Source organism: Centroberyx affinis, unplaced genomic scaffold (assembly GCF_046629955.1).
Source record: "Centroberyx affinis isolate AG114_WGS23_722 - 3 ecotype Tasmania unplaced genomic scaffold, CSIRO-AGI_Caff_v1 ptg001411l_1, whole genome shotgun sequence".
Taxonomy (NCBI): domain Eukaryota; kingdom Metazoa; phylum Chordata; class Actinopteri; order Beryciformes; family Berycidae; genus Centroberyx; species Centroberyx affinis.
In genome coordinates this window covers 199983-215231 of record NW_027279891.1, presented here as the reverse complement: position 1 = coordinate 215231, position 15249 = coordinate 199983, and the positions used below count along the sequence as shown (strand labels likewise).

Genomic DNA, 15249 nt, shown 5'->3' with positions numbered 1-15249 from the left:
GCTCCTTAAAATGTGTTGGCATTAAACAGAGAAAAGCTTGTTAAATGGAAGTCGTGGGAAACAAAAATCTATGGTGTAAAAGTCCCTCCGGTTTTACAAATTAATTCAGAGTTCCACAAAAGTGCTTCAAAGAGCTCGCTTTTAAGTGGCTCAATTCACCAAACATATTGTTGAAATTAATATCATGACTTCACTTGTCATTGTTAATTCAGAAAGTGAGCGTAACTCTTACATAATGTTGAGTATTTGGACTTCTGTGTGTTTTAGAAAAACATGAATAATGTTGAAGAGATTCTTCTTTGCTCAGTGCTATTCTCTCTCTCTCTCGCTCTCTCTCTCTCTCTCTCTCTCTCTCTCTCTCTGACACACACACACACACACACACACACAACACACACACACTCTCTCTCTCTCTCTCTCGCTCTCTCGCTCTCTGTGTGTGTGTGTGTGTGTGTGTGTGTGTGTAAGGGCTAAGGTATTGCTTCGCCAGAAACCAGGGTAGGTCTATACTCGATAAGCATTTGTTCCAGTTTCATGACGGCTGAAAGTACTGAAGGTACTTCTGATTCCATATGGTCTGCCTTCATAGTTAAACTTCAGTTCACGCGTTACCATGTCAATAAGTTTATATTTTTTTAATAGGAAGATTTGAGGTTAAGGTTTGCCGAGCAGTTGATCCGAACCTCGGACATCACACGTTTTTCCAGCAACGATATTTTACTTGTCTATCTTGCAGAGATTTGTGTAGTTCAATACATTGAACTCTTAGGGCCGCTGTTGGCCAGTGTGTGGCAATTACAGGGCAGATTTCAGCAGTACCTCCCCTCATCTCTATTTATCAGAGAAAAAGAGACACGCAGAGCGAATACTACGGGATACAAAGACTAGAGCACTTAACACCGATACGGACAGCTGCTTTTCGCTTGTAGTTCATGGACACATTTTAATTTATGTATATGCTGAGGAAATATAGCCTAATGGATTATCACTAAATAATTTTTGGACGTAAACAGGAATACAACGTGATTCGTGTTGCACAGAAATGTCGGACAGGACAATGAGGCGGCAAGTACTGTTATTCATCTCAGTCCTCTCTCTCAGCTCGGTGCTCGGTCAGGTCAGCTACTCCATTCCTGAGGAAATGGCAAAAGGATCATTAATCGGTTACATAGCACAGGATTTAGGTTTGGATGTAAAAAGACTGAAATCAGGCAAAGCTCGTATTTATACAGGAGACAGTGCGGAATACATCGAGCTGAATAGAGAAAGAGGAGTCCTCCTTGTTAAAGAGAAAATCGACAGAGAGGCGCTCTGTGGACAGACGACGCCTTGCGCTTTGCATTTTCAGGTTATTTTAGAAAACCCTATGGAATTTTACAGTGTTATAGTTGAAATTACAGACATAAATGATAATACTCCAACATTTGAAAAATCTGACATGAAATTCAAAATAAGTGAATCTGCCATAATAGGAGCGAAATTCCTGTTAGAGAGGGCAATGGATCCCGATGTTGGCATCAATGGTCTACAGAGCTATTTCCTGACAAAAAACGATAATTTTGCGCTCAAGTTAAAAGATCAGCCTGGTGGAGAAAAGATAGTTGAAATGGTTTTACAGAAACCCCTTGACAGAGAAAAACAAGAGGAGATATCACTAATATTAACTGCGATGGACGGTGGTGAACCAAAACTGTCTGGCACAGCACATATATATATTACAGTGCTTGATGCCAATGATAACGCGCCCGTTTTTACGAAGACTGAATACAAAGCTACAGTTACCGAAAATGCTCCCAAAGGTACAAGTATGACTAGGGTCAGTGCTTTCGATGCTGATAAAGGATCAAATTCAAAGATAACATATTCAATATCGAACACAGTTGCAGATGTACGAGACATGTTTGAAATTGATGAATTAAATGGGGATTTGATGTTGAAAACAAGCGTGGATTATGAAAAGGCACGTAACTATCAGATACATGTTCAGGCTAGTGATGAAGGAGGACTGACAGATTCATGTAAAATAACGGTGGAGGTTCTAGACATTAATGACAACAAGCCAATTATTAATATAATGTCAAAGACTAGTGTGATTCCTGAGGATTCTAAACCAGGAATAGTTGTCACAATGGTAAATGTTCAGGACTTAGATTCCGGAGAAAATGGCAAAGTCAACTGCGCCATTAATGAAAACATTCCTTACTCATTAAAGTCGACCTCGAGTAATTTCTTTAGCTTAGTGACAGACAGTGATTTGGATCGAGAGAGAGCCTCTGAGTATAATATTACTGTGACTTGCTCTGATGAGGGAGTGCCCTCCCTCTCCAGCAGCGTCACTCTCACCTTACAGATCTCAGATGTGAATGACAACACGCCTGTCTTTGAGAGGAGCTCATATGAGGCCTACATTGTAGAAAACAACACACCAGGCCTCTCTATATTCACAGTGCAAGCCAGAGATGCTGACTGGAACCAGAATGCCCGTGTTTCTTACATACTGGAGGACTCATCGGTTAACGGAGTGCCCGTCTCCTCATATGTGTCCGTTAGTGCTGATAGTGGAGTCATCCATGCAGTGCGCTCTTTTGACTACGAGCAGATCAAGGATTTCCAGTTTCGCGTCAAAGCGCAGGATGGAGGCTCTCCTCCACTCAGTAGCAATGTGACTGTGAAAATACTGATCCAGGACCAGAACGACAACGCCCCTCAGGTTCTGTACCCAGTCCAGACTGGTGGCTCTCTGGTGGCTGAATTGGTGCCTCGTTCAGCAGATGTGGGCTATCTGGTCACTAAAGTGGTGGCTGTTGATGTGGACTCTGGACAGAATGCCTGGCTCTCCTATAAACTGCAGAAAGCCACAGACAGGGCGCTGTTTGAAGTGGGCTTACAGAATGGGGAAATAAGAACTATCCGCCAAGTCACTGATAAAGATGCTGTGAAACAAAGGCTGACTGTTGTAGTGGAGGACAACGGGCAGCCCTCTCGTTCAGCTACAGTCAATGTTAACGTGGCGGTGGCGGACAGCTTCCCTGAAGTGCTGTCGGAGTTCACTGACTTTACACACGACAAGGAGTACAATGACAACCTGACTTTTTACTTAGTCTTGGCTTTGGCTGTAGTTTCCTTTCTCTTTATCACGTGTTTAGTGGTTATTATATCAGTGAAAATATACAGATGGAGACAGTCTCGCATCCTCTATCACTCCAGTCTCCCGGTGATTCCATATTATCCACCACGTTACTCAGACACTTTGGGGACAGGGACTCTCCCACACGTGTACAATTACGAGGTGTGCAGGACGACTGACTCCAGAAAGAGTGACTGTAAGTTCGGCAGAGCCGGTAGTCAGAACGTGCTGATAATGGACCCCAGTTCTACAGGGACGATGCAGCGGATACGGAGTGAGAAGAACATCCTGGATGAACCAGACTCTCCTATAGAGGTTAGTGCGTAGGAAACAATGCTGAAACTTGTTCCACGTTAAATGTATTATTTGATGCAATCGATAGTTTCTGATCGAGTTCCCTTAAACTTGGTGCGTAGCAATTTTACTCAGCTGATTTCCTTTTTTTTTTTTCTTTTTTTTTAAGGTGGCCTGTAGGATTTCATTTTCGCAAAATTCAAGCTCTTGGTTTTGGAAAGTGATGATAGGGAAGGGCCATATTGATGTTCATTAGGACATAATGAACCATTTTACAGTAGACTCCAGAGAAATAGATATTCCATTCTTTCACGTGTCGCTAATGATGATTTTGAACTGTCACCAATTGCTCTGTATTTTTATTGCAATCAGTCAGCTTTTGTTTCAGCACCAAGGACAGCGTAAAACCAATACCTCTCTTGCTCGTACTGATGTGTAGGAGTTGTAACTTCTCAAAGCAATGACATTTCACTTTGTGTATGAACACTATTCCCACTCTCTGTACCTGTGCGTCTGTGTACATGCGTGCGTGGGATTGTGTCTGTCTTCTGATCTTAAACTCATAGCTAATCCTCTATAATGTCAACGGTCGCTGTATTTTCTAGACTACAGGGGAGTGTCTTCTTTTATTTCATATAGACCTACACGCAACATAATCAGTTTGCATTTATGTATTTCTGTAATGATTCGATTAAAGTTTAGCTGTTTTTTTGTTTTTGTTTAAAAAGGTGAACTATAATACCAAAAATAATAACAATAATAATAATGCTGATGTTTGTAAATTGACTTTAAACTGAAACGTACTGTTTTAAAACCCAAACTTCAAATCATTCAGTGTTTTCTGTAATTCAGTACTTTGAACAGAAAGTGACGCTGTTGGCCTCTGGGTTTTCATTTTAAAATATCTATGTAGCTGGTCCTCCCCCATCACTCCCACATATTAAAAAGACCAAGAGCTCGTGCAAAGAGAACAGTACGGGAAACAGAGAAGACGACACATTAAGAAGTTGACTTCTGGATCTCTTGTTTAACAATTTGGGATTATAAATATATCTGACACGAAAGAAAACGGAATATATTTTGTTGCCTAAGGGAAAGTAGAGGCGCTTATTTGCGGAGTAAAATGACGGAAGGAACAATGGGACGGCAAGTACTGTTGTTTTTCTCGGTCCTCTCTCTCAGTTCAGTGTTCGGCCAGGTCAGTTACTCCATTCCTGAGGAAATGGCGAAAGGCTCATTAATTGGTAACATCGCCCAGGATTTAGGTTTAGATGTGAAAAGACTGAAATCAGGTAAAGCTCGTGTCTATACAGGAGACGGTGCAGAATATATCGAGCTGAAAAGAGAAAGGGGAGTCCTCCTTATCAAAGAGAGAATAGACAGAGAGGCTTTATGCGGCGAGACGACGCCTTGCGCTTTACATTTCCAAATGATTCTGGAAAATCCAATGGAGTTTTACACTGTTACTATCGAAATTACTGACATAAATGATAACCCACCAACATTTGAGAGAAATGAAATGAAATATGAAATCAGCGAATCAGCCGTTGCTGGAGCTCGACTCGTATTGGAGAAAGCAATAGACGACGATGTTGGTGTCAACACCCTTCACAGCTACACCCTAAAACCCACTGATAATTTCGCTCTTAAAAATCCTGGTCGAGAAGATGGCAGCAAAAATGTAGAAATAGTATTGCATAAACCATTAGACAGAGAACAGGAAGCGCATATTTCATTGATATTAATCGCTTTAGATGGTGGTGAGCCTCAGCTCTCAGGGACAATGCAGATTCTCATAACTGTATTAGATGTTAATGACAATGCACCTATTTGTTCTCAACAGGAATACAAGGCAAGTGTTATAGAGAACGCTGGCATTGGAACTGTAGTAACAACAGTTAGCGCATCAGATCATGATCAAGGTATGAATGGAAAAGTAACATATGCTATTCCAAAGTCAGGACCAGCTAGTGTATTTGACATCAGTAGAGAAAACGGTGTGATTACATTGCAGGGAATAATAGACTATGAGAAAAGGAAACAATATGAGATCAACGTTCAAGCTAGTGACCAAGGAGGTCTCTCAGAAGCTTGCAAAGTAATAGTAGAAGTGGTTGATGCAAATGATAACAGGCCATCTATTAACATCATGTCAAGTTCAAATACCATACCTGAGAACGTCAAACCGGGAACGGTTGTGACTATGATGAACATTCAAGATCCGGATTCGAATGAAAATGGCCAAGTGAAATGCGTTTTAGATGAAAATATTCCATTTTCCATTGTATCAACGTCTAATAATTTCTTTAGCGTGTTAACAGATAGTGAGCTGGACAGAGAGAGAGCCTCTGAGTATAACATCACTGTGACCTGCTCTGATGAGGGAGTGCCCTCCCTCTCCAGCAGCGTCACTCTCACCTTACAGATCTCAGATGTGAATGACAACGCGCCTGTCTTTGAGAGGAGCTCATATGAGGCCTACATTGTAGAAAACAACACACCAGGCCTCTCTGTATTCACAGTGAAAGCCAGAGACGCTGACTGGAACCAGAATTCCCGTGTTTCTTACATACTGGAGGATTCATCGGTTAACGGAGTGCCCGTCTCCTCATATGTGTCCGTTAGTGCTGATAGTGGAGTCATCCATGCAGTGCGCTCTTTTGACTACGAGCAGATCAAGGATTTCCAGTTTCGCGTAAAAGCGCAAGATGGAGGCTCTCCTCCACTCAGTAGCAATGTGACTGTGAAAATACTGATCCAGGACCAGAACGACAACGCCCCTCAGGTTCTGTACCCAGTCCAGACTGGTGGCTCTCTGGTGGCTGAAATGGTGCCTCGTTCAGCAGATGTGGGCTATCTGGTCACTAAAGTGGTGGCTGTTGATGTGGACTCTGGACAGAATGCCTGGCTCTCCTATAAACTGCAGAAAGCCACAGACAGGGCGCTGTTTGAAGTGGGCTTACAGAATGGGGAAATAAGAACTATCCGCCAAGTCACTGATAAAGATGCTGTGAAACAAAGGCTGACTGTTATAGTGGAGGACAACGGGCAGCCCTCTCGTTCAGCTACAGTCAATGTTAACGTGGCGGTGGCGGACAGCTTCCCTGAAGTGCTGTCGGAGTTCACTGACTTTACACACGACAAGGAGTACAATGACAACCTGACTTTTTACTTAGTCTTGGCTTTGGCTGTAGTTTCCTTTCTCTTTATCACGTGTTTAGTGGTTATTATATCAGTGAAAATATACAGATGGAGACAGTCTCGCATCCTGTATCACTCCAGTCTTCCGGTGATTCCATATTATCCACCACGTTACTCAGACACTTTCGGGACAGGGACTCTCCCACACGTGTACAATTACGAGGTGTGCAGGACGACTGACTCCAGAAAGAGTGACTGTAAGTTCGGCAGAGCCGGTAGTCAGAACGTGCTGATAATGGACCCCAGTTCTACAGGGACGATGCAGCGGATACAGAGTGAGAAGAGCATCCTGGATGAACTAGACTCTCCTCTAGAGGTTAGAATGTTTACATTTTGAATATATGAAAGTTGTGTCGTGTTAATATTGTCATACGCTGACAACAGAATTTCAGCACCGTGGACAGAGATAACATTAGTGTGGATTTTTCTCTCACTCACTCTCTCCTTCATAGGCTACTTATAATGAAGTGATTCTGTTGTTGGGGATGTATGACTCCATCCCTCCGTTTGTTTTGCTATGCCAGATTCTTTTTTGTTCATTATTATTATAATAATCCATTCCAAGTATTCCATTGCAGTTGCAAGTATTGCCCTGATCCATGATTTCCATCTGGATTTATTTTTTTATATTATTTTATTTTTTATTTTTATTTAGTTAAATCTCTTGTAGTTTCGTATTCTGGACTCAATGGGCCGCTGTCGGCCAACGTGTTGCTGCTTTAGATCAGATTTATATCAGAACCTCCCCCGCCATCTCGGGTATATTAGAGAAAGAAAGAGCAGACCTCACTGTTCCGGATACAGACAACACCATCCACGGACACATCAAGCTAATATTCTTTTGTTCGAAACTTGGGGATTTTATTGATTTTACTTTTAAGATCCTACATTACACATGACGGTATTTTGTTCGTAAAAACGGAATGTAACACGGTTCTTGTGGCGCACCATACATGTCGGACAGAACAATGAGACGGCAAGTACTGTTGTTCATCTCGGTTCTCTCTCTCAGTTCAGTGTTCGGGCAAATCAGCTACTCCATTCCTGAGGAAATGCCAAAAGGTTCTTTAGTCGGTAACATAGCACAGGATTTAGGGTTAGATGTGAAAAGACTTAAGTCAGGTAAAGCCCGTATTTATACAGGCGACAGTGCAGAATACATCGAACTGAATAAAGAAAGGGGAGTCATTCTTGTTAAAGAGAGAATCGACAGAGAGGCGCTCTGCGGACAGACGACGCCTTGTGCTTTGCATTCTCAGATTATTCTAGAAAATCCCATGGAACTTTTTCGCATAACAGTAGAGATCACTGATATCAACGACAACAGTCCTAGTTTTAAAAATGATGAGAAACGTTTTGAAATAAGCGAATCCGCAGTAACAGGATCTAGATTTGTTTTAGAAAGGGCCGTCGATGCGGACATTGGCATAAATGGTCTGAGAAATTATAGTTTGCAACCTACGGACAATTTTGCACTGAAACTGCAAAGTCAAGCAGATGGAAACAAAAAGGTGGAAATGGTTTTGCAGAAGCCGTTAGATCGAGAGAAACGGGAGCAAATATCACTGTTGTTAACAGCTGTCGATGGAGGAGAACCACAGATGTCTGGCACAGTGAAGATTTATGTGACTGTACTAGATGCAAACGACAATGCTCCGGTTTTTACACAGTCAGTTTACAAGGCAACCATAGCGGAAAATTCTCAGAGGGGAACAACTTTGACGACGGTTAGTGCTTCTGATGCAGATAAAGGCACTAACGGCGAAGTCTGTTATTCAGTGTCGACCACAATGGACAGTGTGTCTGATATATTTCATATAAATGAAAACGGTGAGATAATATTAATTGGTGAAGTTGACTTTGAAAAAGCTAAACACTACCAAATAGATATTGAGGCAAAAGACAGTGGTGGACTGTCTGATTCCAGTAAGGTTATAGTTGATGTTATTGATATTAATGATAATGTGGCTGTAATCAGTGTACTTTCCAAATCAAATTCAATCCCAGAGGACTCTCCTCTAAATACAGTTATTGTTATGTTTAGTGTACTTGACCCAGATTCTAGTAACAATGGCCAGGTCAACTGTGAAATAAATGGCAACATCCCATTTACTATCAAAACCACATCAAATAATTTCTATAGCCTAGTGACAGACAGTGATTTAGACCGAGAGAGAGCCTCTGAGTATAATATCAGTGTGACTTGCTCTGATGAGGGAGTGCCCTCCCTCTCCAGCAGCGTCACTCTCACCTTACAGATCTCAGATGTGAATGACAACGCGCCTGTCTTTGAGAGGAGCTCATATGAGGCCTACATTGTAGAAAACAACACACCAGGCCTCTCTATATTCACAGTGAAAGCCAGAGATGTTGACTGGAACCAGAATGCCCGTGTTTCTTACATACTGGAGGACTCCTCGGTTAACGGAGTGCCCGTCTCCTCATATGTGTCCGTTAGTGCTGATAGTGGAGTCATCCATGCAGTGCGCTCTTTTGACTACGAGCAGATCAAGGATTTCCAGTTCCGCGTAAAAGCGCAGGATGGAGGCTCTCCTCCACTCAGTAGCAATGTGACTGTGAAAATACTGATCCAGGACCAGAACGACAACGCCCCTCAGGTTCTGTACCCAGTTCAGACTGGTGGCTCTCTGGTGGCTGAAATGGTGCCTCGTTCTGCAGATGTGGGCTATCTGGTCACTAAAGTGGTGGCTGTTGATGTGGACTCTGGACAGAATGCCTGGCTCTCCTATAAACTGCAGAAAGCCACGGACAGGGCGCTGTTTGAAGTGGGCTTACAGAATGGGGAAATAAGAACTATCCGCCAAGTCACTGATAAAGATGCTGTGAAACAAAGGCTGACTGTTGTAGTGGAGGACAACGGGCAGCCCTCTCGTTCAGCTACAGTCAATGTTAACGTGGCGGTGGCGGACAGCTTCCCTGAAGTGCTGTCGGAGTTCACTGACTTTACACACGACAAGGAGTACAATGACAACCTGACTTTTTACTTAGTCTTGGCTTTGGCTGTAGTTTCCTTTCTCTTTATCACCTGTGTGGTGGTTATTATATCAGTGAAAATATACAGATGGAGACAGTCTCGCATCCTCTATCACTCCAGTCTCCCGGTGATTCCATATTATCCACCACGTTACTCAGACACTTTGGGGACAGGGACTCTCCCACACGTGTACAATTACGAGGTGTGCAGGACGACTGACTCCAGAAAGAGTGACTGTAAGTTCGGCAGAGCCGGTAGTCAGAACGTGCTGATAATGGACCCCAGTTCTACAGGGACGATGCAGCGGATACAGAGTGAGAAGAGCATCCTGGATGAACCAGACTCTCCTCTAGAGGTTTGAATGTTCACATTTTGATCATATCAAAGTTGTGTTATGTGTTAAATATTGTCATACGCTGATAACATTTCAGCACCGTGGACAGAGACAAAATTAGTGTGGGTTTAACCTGCGCTCCCTTTCTCTCTCACTCGCTCCCTCATATGCTACTTGTAATCAAGTGATTCTGTTGTTGGGGACATATGATTTCATCCCTCCGTTTGTTTTGTATGCCAGATTCCTTTTTGTTCATGTTTATTAGGTGAATCATGTCCCATTTTTTTCGTGTGTCATACTTTATTCCAAGTATTCCATTGCAGTTGCAAGTACTGCCCTAATTCATGATTTCCATCTGGATTTTTTGATTTTATTTTATTATTACTATTATTGTCATTATTATTATCATTATTGTTATTATTTTTTATTTTTTTATGTCTTGTAGTTTCGTATTCTGGACTCAATGGGCCGCTGTCGGCCAACGTGTTGCTGCTTTAGATCAGATTTGTATCAGAACCTCCCCCGCCATCTCGGTATATTACAGAAAGAAAGAGCCAGACCGCACTGTTCAGGATACAGACAACACCATCCACGGACGGACACATCGAGCTAATACTCTTTTGATCGAAACTTGTGGATTTTATTGATATTCCTTTTAAGCTCCTTCTCCACACATGACGGCATTTTGTTTGTACAACGGAACGTAACACGTTTATTGTGGCTCACCATAAATGTCTGACAGAACAATGAGACGGCAAGTACTGTTGTTCATCTCGGTCCTCTCTCTCAACTCGGTGCTCGGGCAAGTCAGCTACTCCATTCCCGAGGAAATGCCAAAAGGTTCTTTAATCGGTAACATAGCACAGGATTTGGGGTTACATGTGAAAAGACTTAAGTCAGGTAAAGCCCGTATTTATACAGGCGACAGTGCAGAATACATCGAACTGAATAAAGAAAGGGGAGTCATTCTTGTTAAAGAGAGAATCGACAGAGAGGCGCTCTGCGGACAGACGACGCCTTGTGCTTTGCATTCTCAGATTATTCTAGAAAATCCCATGGAACTTTTTCGCATAACAGTAGAGATTACCGATATCAACGATAACAGTCCTACTTTTAAAAATGACGAGAAACGTTTTGAAATTAGCGAATCCGCAGTTACAGATTCAAAATTTGTGTTGGAAAGGGCCGTCGATGCGGACATAGGCTTGAATGGGCTGAAAAATTATACTTTGAAACCTACCGATAATTTTGCACTGAAACTACAGAGTCAGGGAGACGGGAGTAAAAAGGTGGAAATGGTTTTGCAAAAACCGTTAGATCGAGAGCAGCAGGAACAAATATCTCTGTTGTTAACAGCTGTAGATGGAGGAGAACCACAGATGTCTGGCACAGTGAAGATTTATGTGACTGTACTAGATGTAAACGACAATGCTCCGGTTTTTACGCAGTCAGTTTACAAGGCAACCATAGCGGAAAATTCTCAGAGGGGAACAACTTTGACGACGGTTAGTGCTTCTGATGCAGATAAAGGCACTAACGGCGAAGTCTGTTATTCAGTGTCGACCACAATGGACAGTGTGTCTGATATATTTCATATAAATGAAAATGGAGAGGTAATATTAATTGGTGAAATTGACTTTGAAAAAGCCAAACACTACCAAATAGATATTGAAGCAAAAGACAGTGGTGGACTGTCTGATTCCAGTAAGGTTATAGTTGATATTATTGATATTAATGATAACATGCCTGTAATCAGTGTACTTTCAAAGTCAAATTCAATCCCAGAGGACTCTCCCCTAAATACAGTTATCGTTATGTTTAGTGTACTTGACCCAGATTCTAGCAACAATGGTCAGGTCAACTGTGAAATAACTGGCAACATCCCTTTTACAATCAAAACTACATCAAACGGTTTCTACAGCCTAGTAACAGACAGTGATTTAGACCGAGAGAGAGCCTCTGAGTATAATATTACAATGACTTGCTCTGATGAGGGAGTGCCCTCCCTCTCCAGCAGCGTCACTCTCACCTTACAGATCTCAGATGTGAATGACAACGCGCCTGTCTTTGAGAGGAGCTCATATGAGGCCTACATTGTAGAAAACAACACACCAGGCCTCTCTATATTCACAGTGAAAGCCAGAGACGCAGACTGGAACCAGAATGCCCGTGTTTCTTATATACTGGAGGACTCCTCGGTTAACGGAGTGCCAGTCTCCTCATATGTGTCCGTTAGTGCTGATAGTGGAGTCATCCATGCAGTGCGCTCTTTTGACTACGAGCAGATCAAGGATTTCCAGTTTTGTGTAAAAGTGCAAGACGGAGGCTCTCCTCCACTCAGTAGCAATGTGACTGTGAAAATACTGATCCAGGACCAGAACGACAACGCCCCTCAGGTTCTGTACCCAGTCCAGACTGGTGGCTCTCTGGTGGCTGAAATGGTGCCTCGTTCAGCAGATGTGGGCTATCTGGTCACTAAAGTGGTGGCTGTTGATGTGGACTCTGGACAGAATGCCTGGCTCTCCTATAAACTGCAGAAAGCCACAGACAGGGTGCTGTTTGAAGTGGGCTTACAGAATGGGGAAATAAGAACTATCCGCCAAGTCACTGATAAAGATGCTGTGAAACAAAGGCTGACTGTTGTAGTGGAGGACAACGGGCAGCCCTCTCGTTCAGCTACAGTCAATGTTAACGTGGCGGTGGCGGACAGCTTCCCTGAAGTGCTGTCGGAGTTCACTGACTTTACACACGACAAGGAGTACAATGACAACCTGACTTTTTACTTAGTCTTGGCTTTGGCTGTAGTTTCCTTTCTCTTCATCACGTGTTTAGTGGTCATTATATCAGTGAAAATATACAGATGGAGACAGTCTCGCATCCTCTATCACTCCAGTCTCCCGGTGATTCCATATTATCCACCACGTTACTCAGACACTTTGGGGACAGGGACTCTCCCACACGTGTACAATTACGAGGTGTGCAGGACGACTGACTCCAGAAAGAGTGACTGTAAGTTCGGCAGAGCCGGTAGTCAGAACGTGCTGATAATGGACCCCAGTTCTACAGGGACGATGCAGCAGATACAGACTGAGAAGAGCATCCTGGATGAACCAGATTCACCCTTAGAGGTCAGTCCCTTTGAACACAAGGGACACACACACACACATATATCTCTCTCACTCTTTCACTCTTCTGGGTTTATTTTACCATAGAGGTCTCTTTATTTGTGTATTGCACCTACTAGATTTGTTTGAACTTTTTGTAAACACATCTTTTAACCAACAAAGACATACCGGTAGGTCAATTTGGCAACCTAAGTAATTATTCATGGTAATATACTTTATTTCAATCATCCACTGTTGACTCTCTACAACATGTCAGTTGACTGTAAACATGATGTGTTTCAACAGACAAGTAACATGTATTCAAATAACCACTAGCTGTAAGGGGCAACTAATCAGTAGACTTCATCAACTGATTAGCTGTTGACTGTCAGCTAGAAATTAACACATTCTTACATTTGGAATAGTTTTATGAGTGAATTACCTTACTGGCACTGTGTGCCTAACCTTAACCCTAACATTAACCAAAGTTGTTGACAGTCAACCAGCAGTCTATTGTTAGTAGATAAGACTTGTGTTGGAAGTGCATCAGGTATTCCAGTACCACATGTGCTCTTGGAGGGAAATTACTATAAAGAAAAACTGAAAAGATTCTGGCACCTCTAGGCACTTGTTTGAATTTGAAAGTTAAAAGCCTTTATTGGATGGGCTAAAACACTAAAAACATTAAAAACAGCAGCACTTACACATATTGGCTATTCAGCCTTCATCAAAACGCTCTACAGACAAAGGTAGTCTGGCCTAATTATAAGGTCTTGACCCCTGTGCTATAATGCATGAACTCCCAGTGGCCTCTATAGGAGGAGTTGAGATGATACAAATGTATGGAGGATACATCCCCTAATCTGAAATATCAAATGGCATCCACTTTGACAACAATATATCAATCATGAGCAGTTACGTATAAGCAATCAGAATGATCATCAACAAATCTGATTGCATGTACCTGTCAGTCCTGAGTTTCCCTAATAATGCTGATGCCACATTGAAGTATACTTCTGTGTAGCTTTCATAAATTATAGTCAATATACAACAGAAACATAGTACTGTATCTACCTTCCACAGATCCCATAAGTGTTTCTGAAGCCCTTGATCTAGCAATATCATTGTAGGTTTTAAATATACTGTTTTTATATTTGTCACTGTACTTGTTCTAAAGTACCTGCTTGAAATACAGACTTGCATAGTTAGTAAAAGACTATATTTGAAATAACTCACAAAATAATTGTGTGAGATCCTACTTTACATTACAGGTCTAATCTGTGGAAAGTAGATAGAAATTTGTTGAAAAATAAACAGTACTATGCTATGTTTCAGTAACGCTGCTTGTGTGAAGATGATGGGTCATCTATAAGCAGCTGTGCTCCATCTTTGTAGCCAACAACTCAAAGTTCAGGGGAACATCCTTTTCATAGAAACTTACCAAATCTTTAGTGGGTTATTGCTGGCAAGGCTGCCAATGCTGTGCCAGGGTGTCTGTCTGTAAATTTATGTTACACTCCACTATAGCAGCCTGCAGGGTGTTTTGCCCAATGGTCAATGTATCAGATGAATAGGCAAAAATAGATTGTCTGTCTTCCTGTAAGGTTATAAAATCCAGATAGTAAGTAAATAATTCAATAAATACCAAAAGATAACTTCTTCCACGAATGTATTTATAAGTGAATAATTACTTGGGTTACCAAACTGACCTCTGCCTATATTCTTCCAATAAATACTTGCAGTTCTTTCCGGGAAACTTGCAGTTTCTTATCAATTCCACCAAACTTAGCTCTTCTATTTTCTATATGACTACTACATAATTTCATGGCTCTGTGGAACTCCTAAAGAAATGACCAGGTACTTATCAACTCCACCAACTGAACTCATTCTCCATTTCCTTGTAATTAGTACATGTCATGGTTCTTTCCAGGAGATTCCCCGATAAGTTAGTTACATGTAAATTATTTTTAGGAAATTATCTGGAAAATGCGGACCTAGAAGATAGTGTTAAATAGAATTCTCACTATGTGGCTTGATTTATCAATTGCATATTTGTATTACAAAATCATCTAACCGCCTTCATCTTGAACCTCATAGCTTACATGTATGATTGCATTGTCCTCTATAGTTTTCTGCAGTTCAAGTGTTTCGACTCTTAGGGCCGCTGTTGACCAGTGCCTTGTAGTTTTCAAGC

General features: G+C 41.9%; 4 protein-coding genes across 4 annotated transcripts; all 4 read left to right on the top strand.

Moving 5' to 3' along the window:
- Positions 1 to 1042: 1042 nt before the first annotated feature.
- On the top strand, positions 1043 to 3454 carry LOC139649921 (protocadherin gamma-A10-like). The gene is made up of 2 exons (XM_071526431.1): positions 1043 to 1379; positions 2640 to 3454. Exons 1-2 carry the CDS (start codon positions 1043 to 1045, stop codon positions 3452 to 3454), a joined length of 1152 nt encoding a protein of 383 aa, XP_071382532.1.
- A 1105-nt stretch (positions 3455 to 4559) lies between these two features.
- On the top strand, positions 4560 to 6959 carry LOC139649920 (protocadherin gamma-A10-like). Its single transcript, XM_071526430.1, has 2 exons — positions 4560 to 4873; positions 6155 to 6959. The coding sequence occupies exons 1-2, from the start codon at positions 4560 to 4562 to the stop codon at positions 6957 to 6959; spliced, it is 1119 nt and encodes a 372-aa protein (XP_071382531.1).
- A 616-nt stretch (positions 6960 to 7575) lies between these two features.
- LOC139649919 (protocadherin gamma-A12-like) lies at positions 7576 to 9978 on the top strand. The gene is made up of 2 exons (XM_071526429.1): positions 7576 to 7912; positions 9197 to 9978. Exons 1-2 carry the CDS (start codon positions 7576 to 7578, stop codon positions 9976 to 9978), a joined length of 1119 nt encoding a protein of 372 aa, XP_071382530.1.
- Positions 9979 to 10697: 719 nt separating this feature from the next.
- Positions 10698 to 13873, top strand: LOC139649918 (protocadherin beta-4-like). Its single transcript, XM_071526428.1, has 3 exons — positions 10698 to 11019; positions 12304 to 13079; positions 13862 to 13873. Exons 1-3 carry the CDS (start codon positions 10698 to 10700, stop codon positions 13871 to 13873), a joined length of 1110 nt encoding a protein of 369 aa, XP_071382529.1.
- The last annotated feature ends 1376 nt before the right edge of the window (positions 13874 to 15249 follow it).

Bases quoted from the DNA above. Each gene is read 5' to 3' on its own strand.
- LOC139649921 (XM_071526431.1), top strand. From the start codon at position 1,043: ATGTCGGACAGGACAATGAGGCGGCAAGTACTGTTATTCATCTCAGTC. The intron at 1,380-2,639 runs GTGTTATAGTTG...CGCAGGATGGAG, and splicing joins AAACCCTATGGAATTTTACA to GCTCTCCTCCACTCAGTAGC.
- LOC139649920 (XM_071526430.1), top strand. From the start codon at position 4,560: ATGGGACGGCAAGTACTGTTGTTTTTCTCGGTCCTCTCTCTCAGTTCA. The intron at 4,874-6,154 runs GTTTTACACTGT...TCCACTCAGTAG, and splicing joins ATTCTGGAAAATCCAATGGA to CAATGTGACTGTGAAAATAC.
- LOC139649919 (XM_071526429.1), top strand. From the start codon at position 7,576: ATGTCGGACAGAACAATGAGACGGCAAGTACTGTTGTTCATCTCGGTT. The intron at 7,913-9,196 runs GCATAACAGTAG...GTAGCAATGTGA, and splicing joins AAATCCCATGGAACTTTTTC to CTGTGAAAATACTGATCCAG.
- LOC139649918 (XM_071526428.1), top strand. From the start codon at position 10,698: ATGAGACGGCAAGTACTGTTGTTCATCTCGGTCCTCTCTCTCAACTCG. The intron at 11,020-12,303 runs GCATAACAGTAG...GTAGCAATGTGA, and splicing joins AAATCCCATGGAACTTTTTC to CTGTGAAAATACTGATCCAG.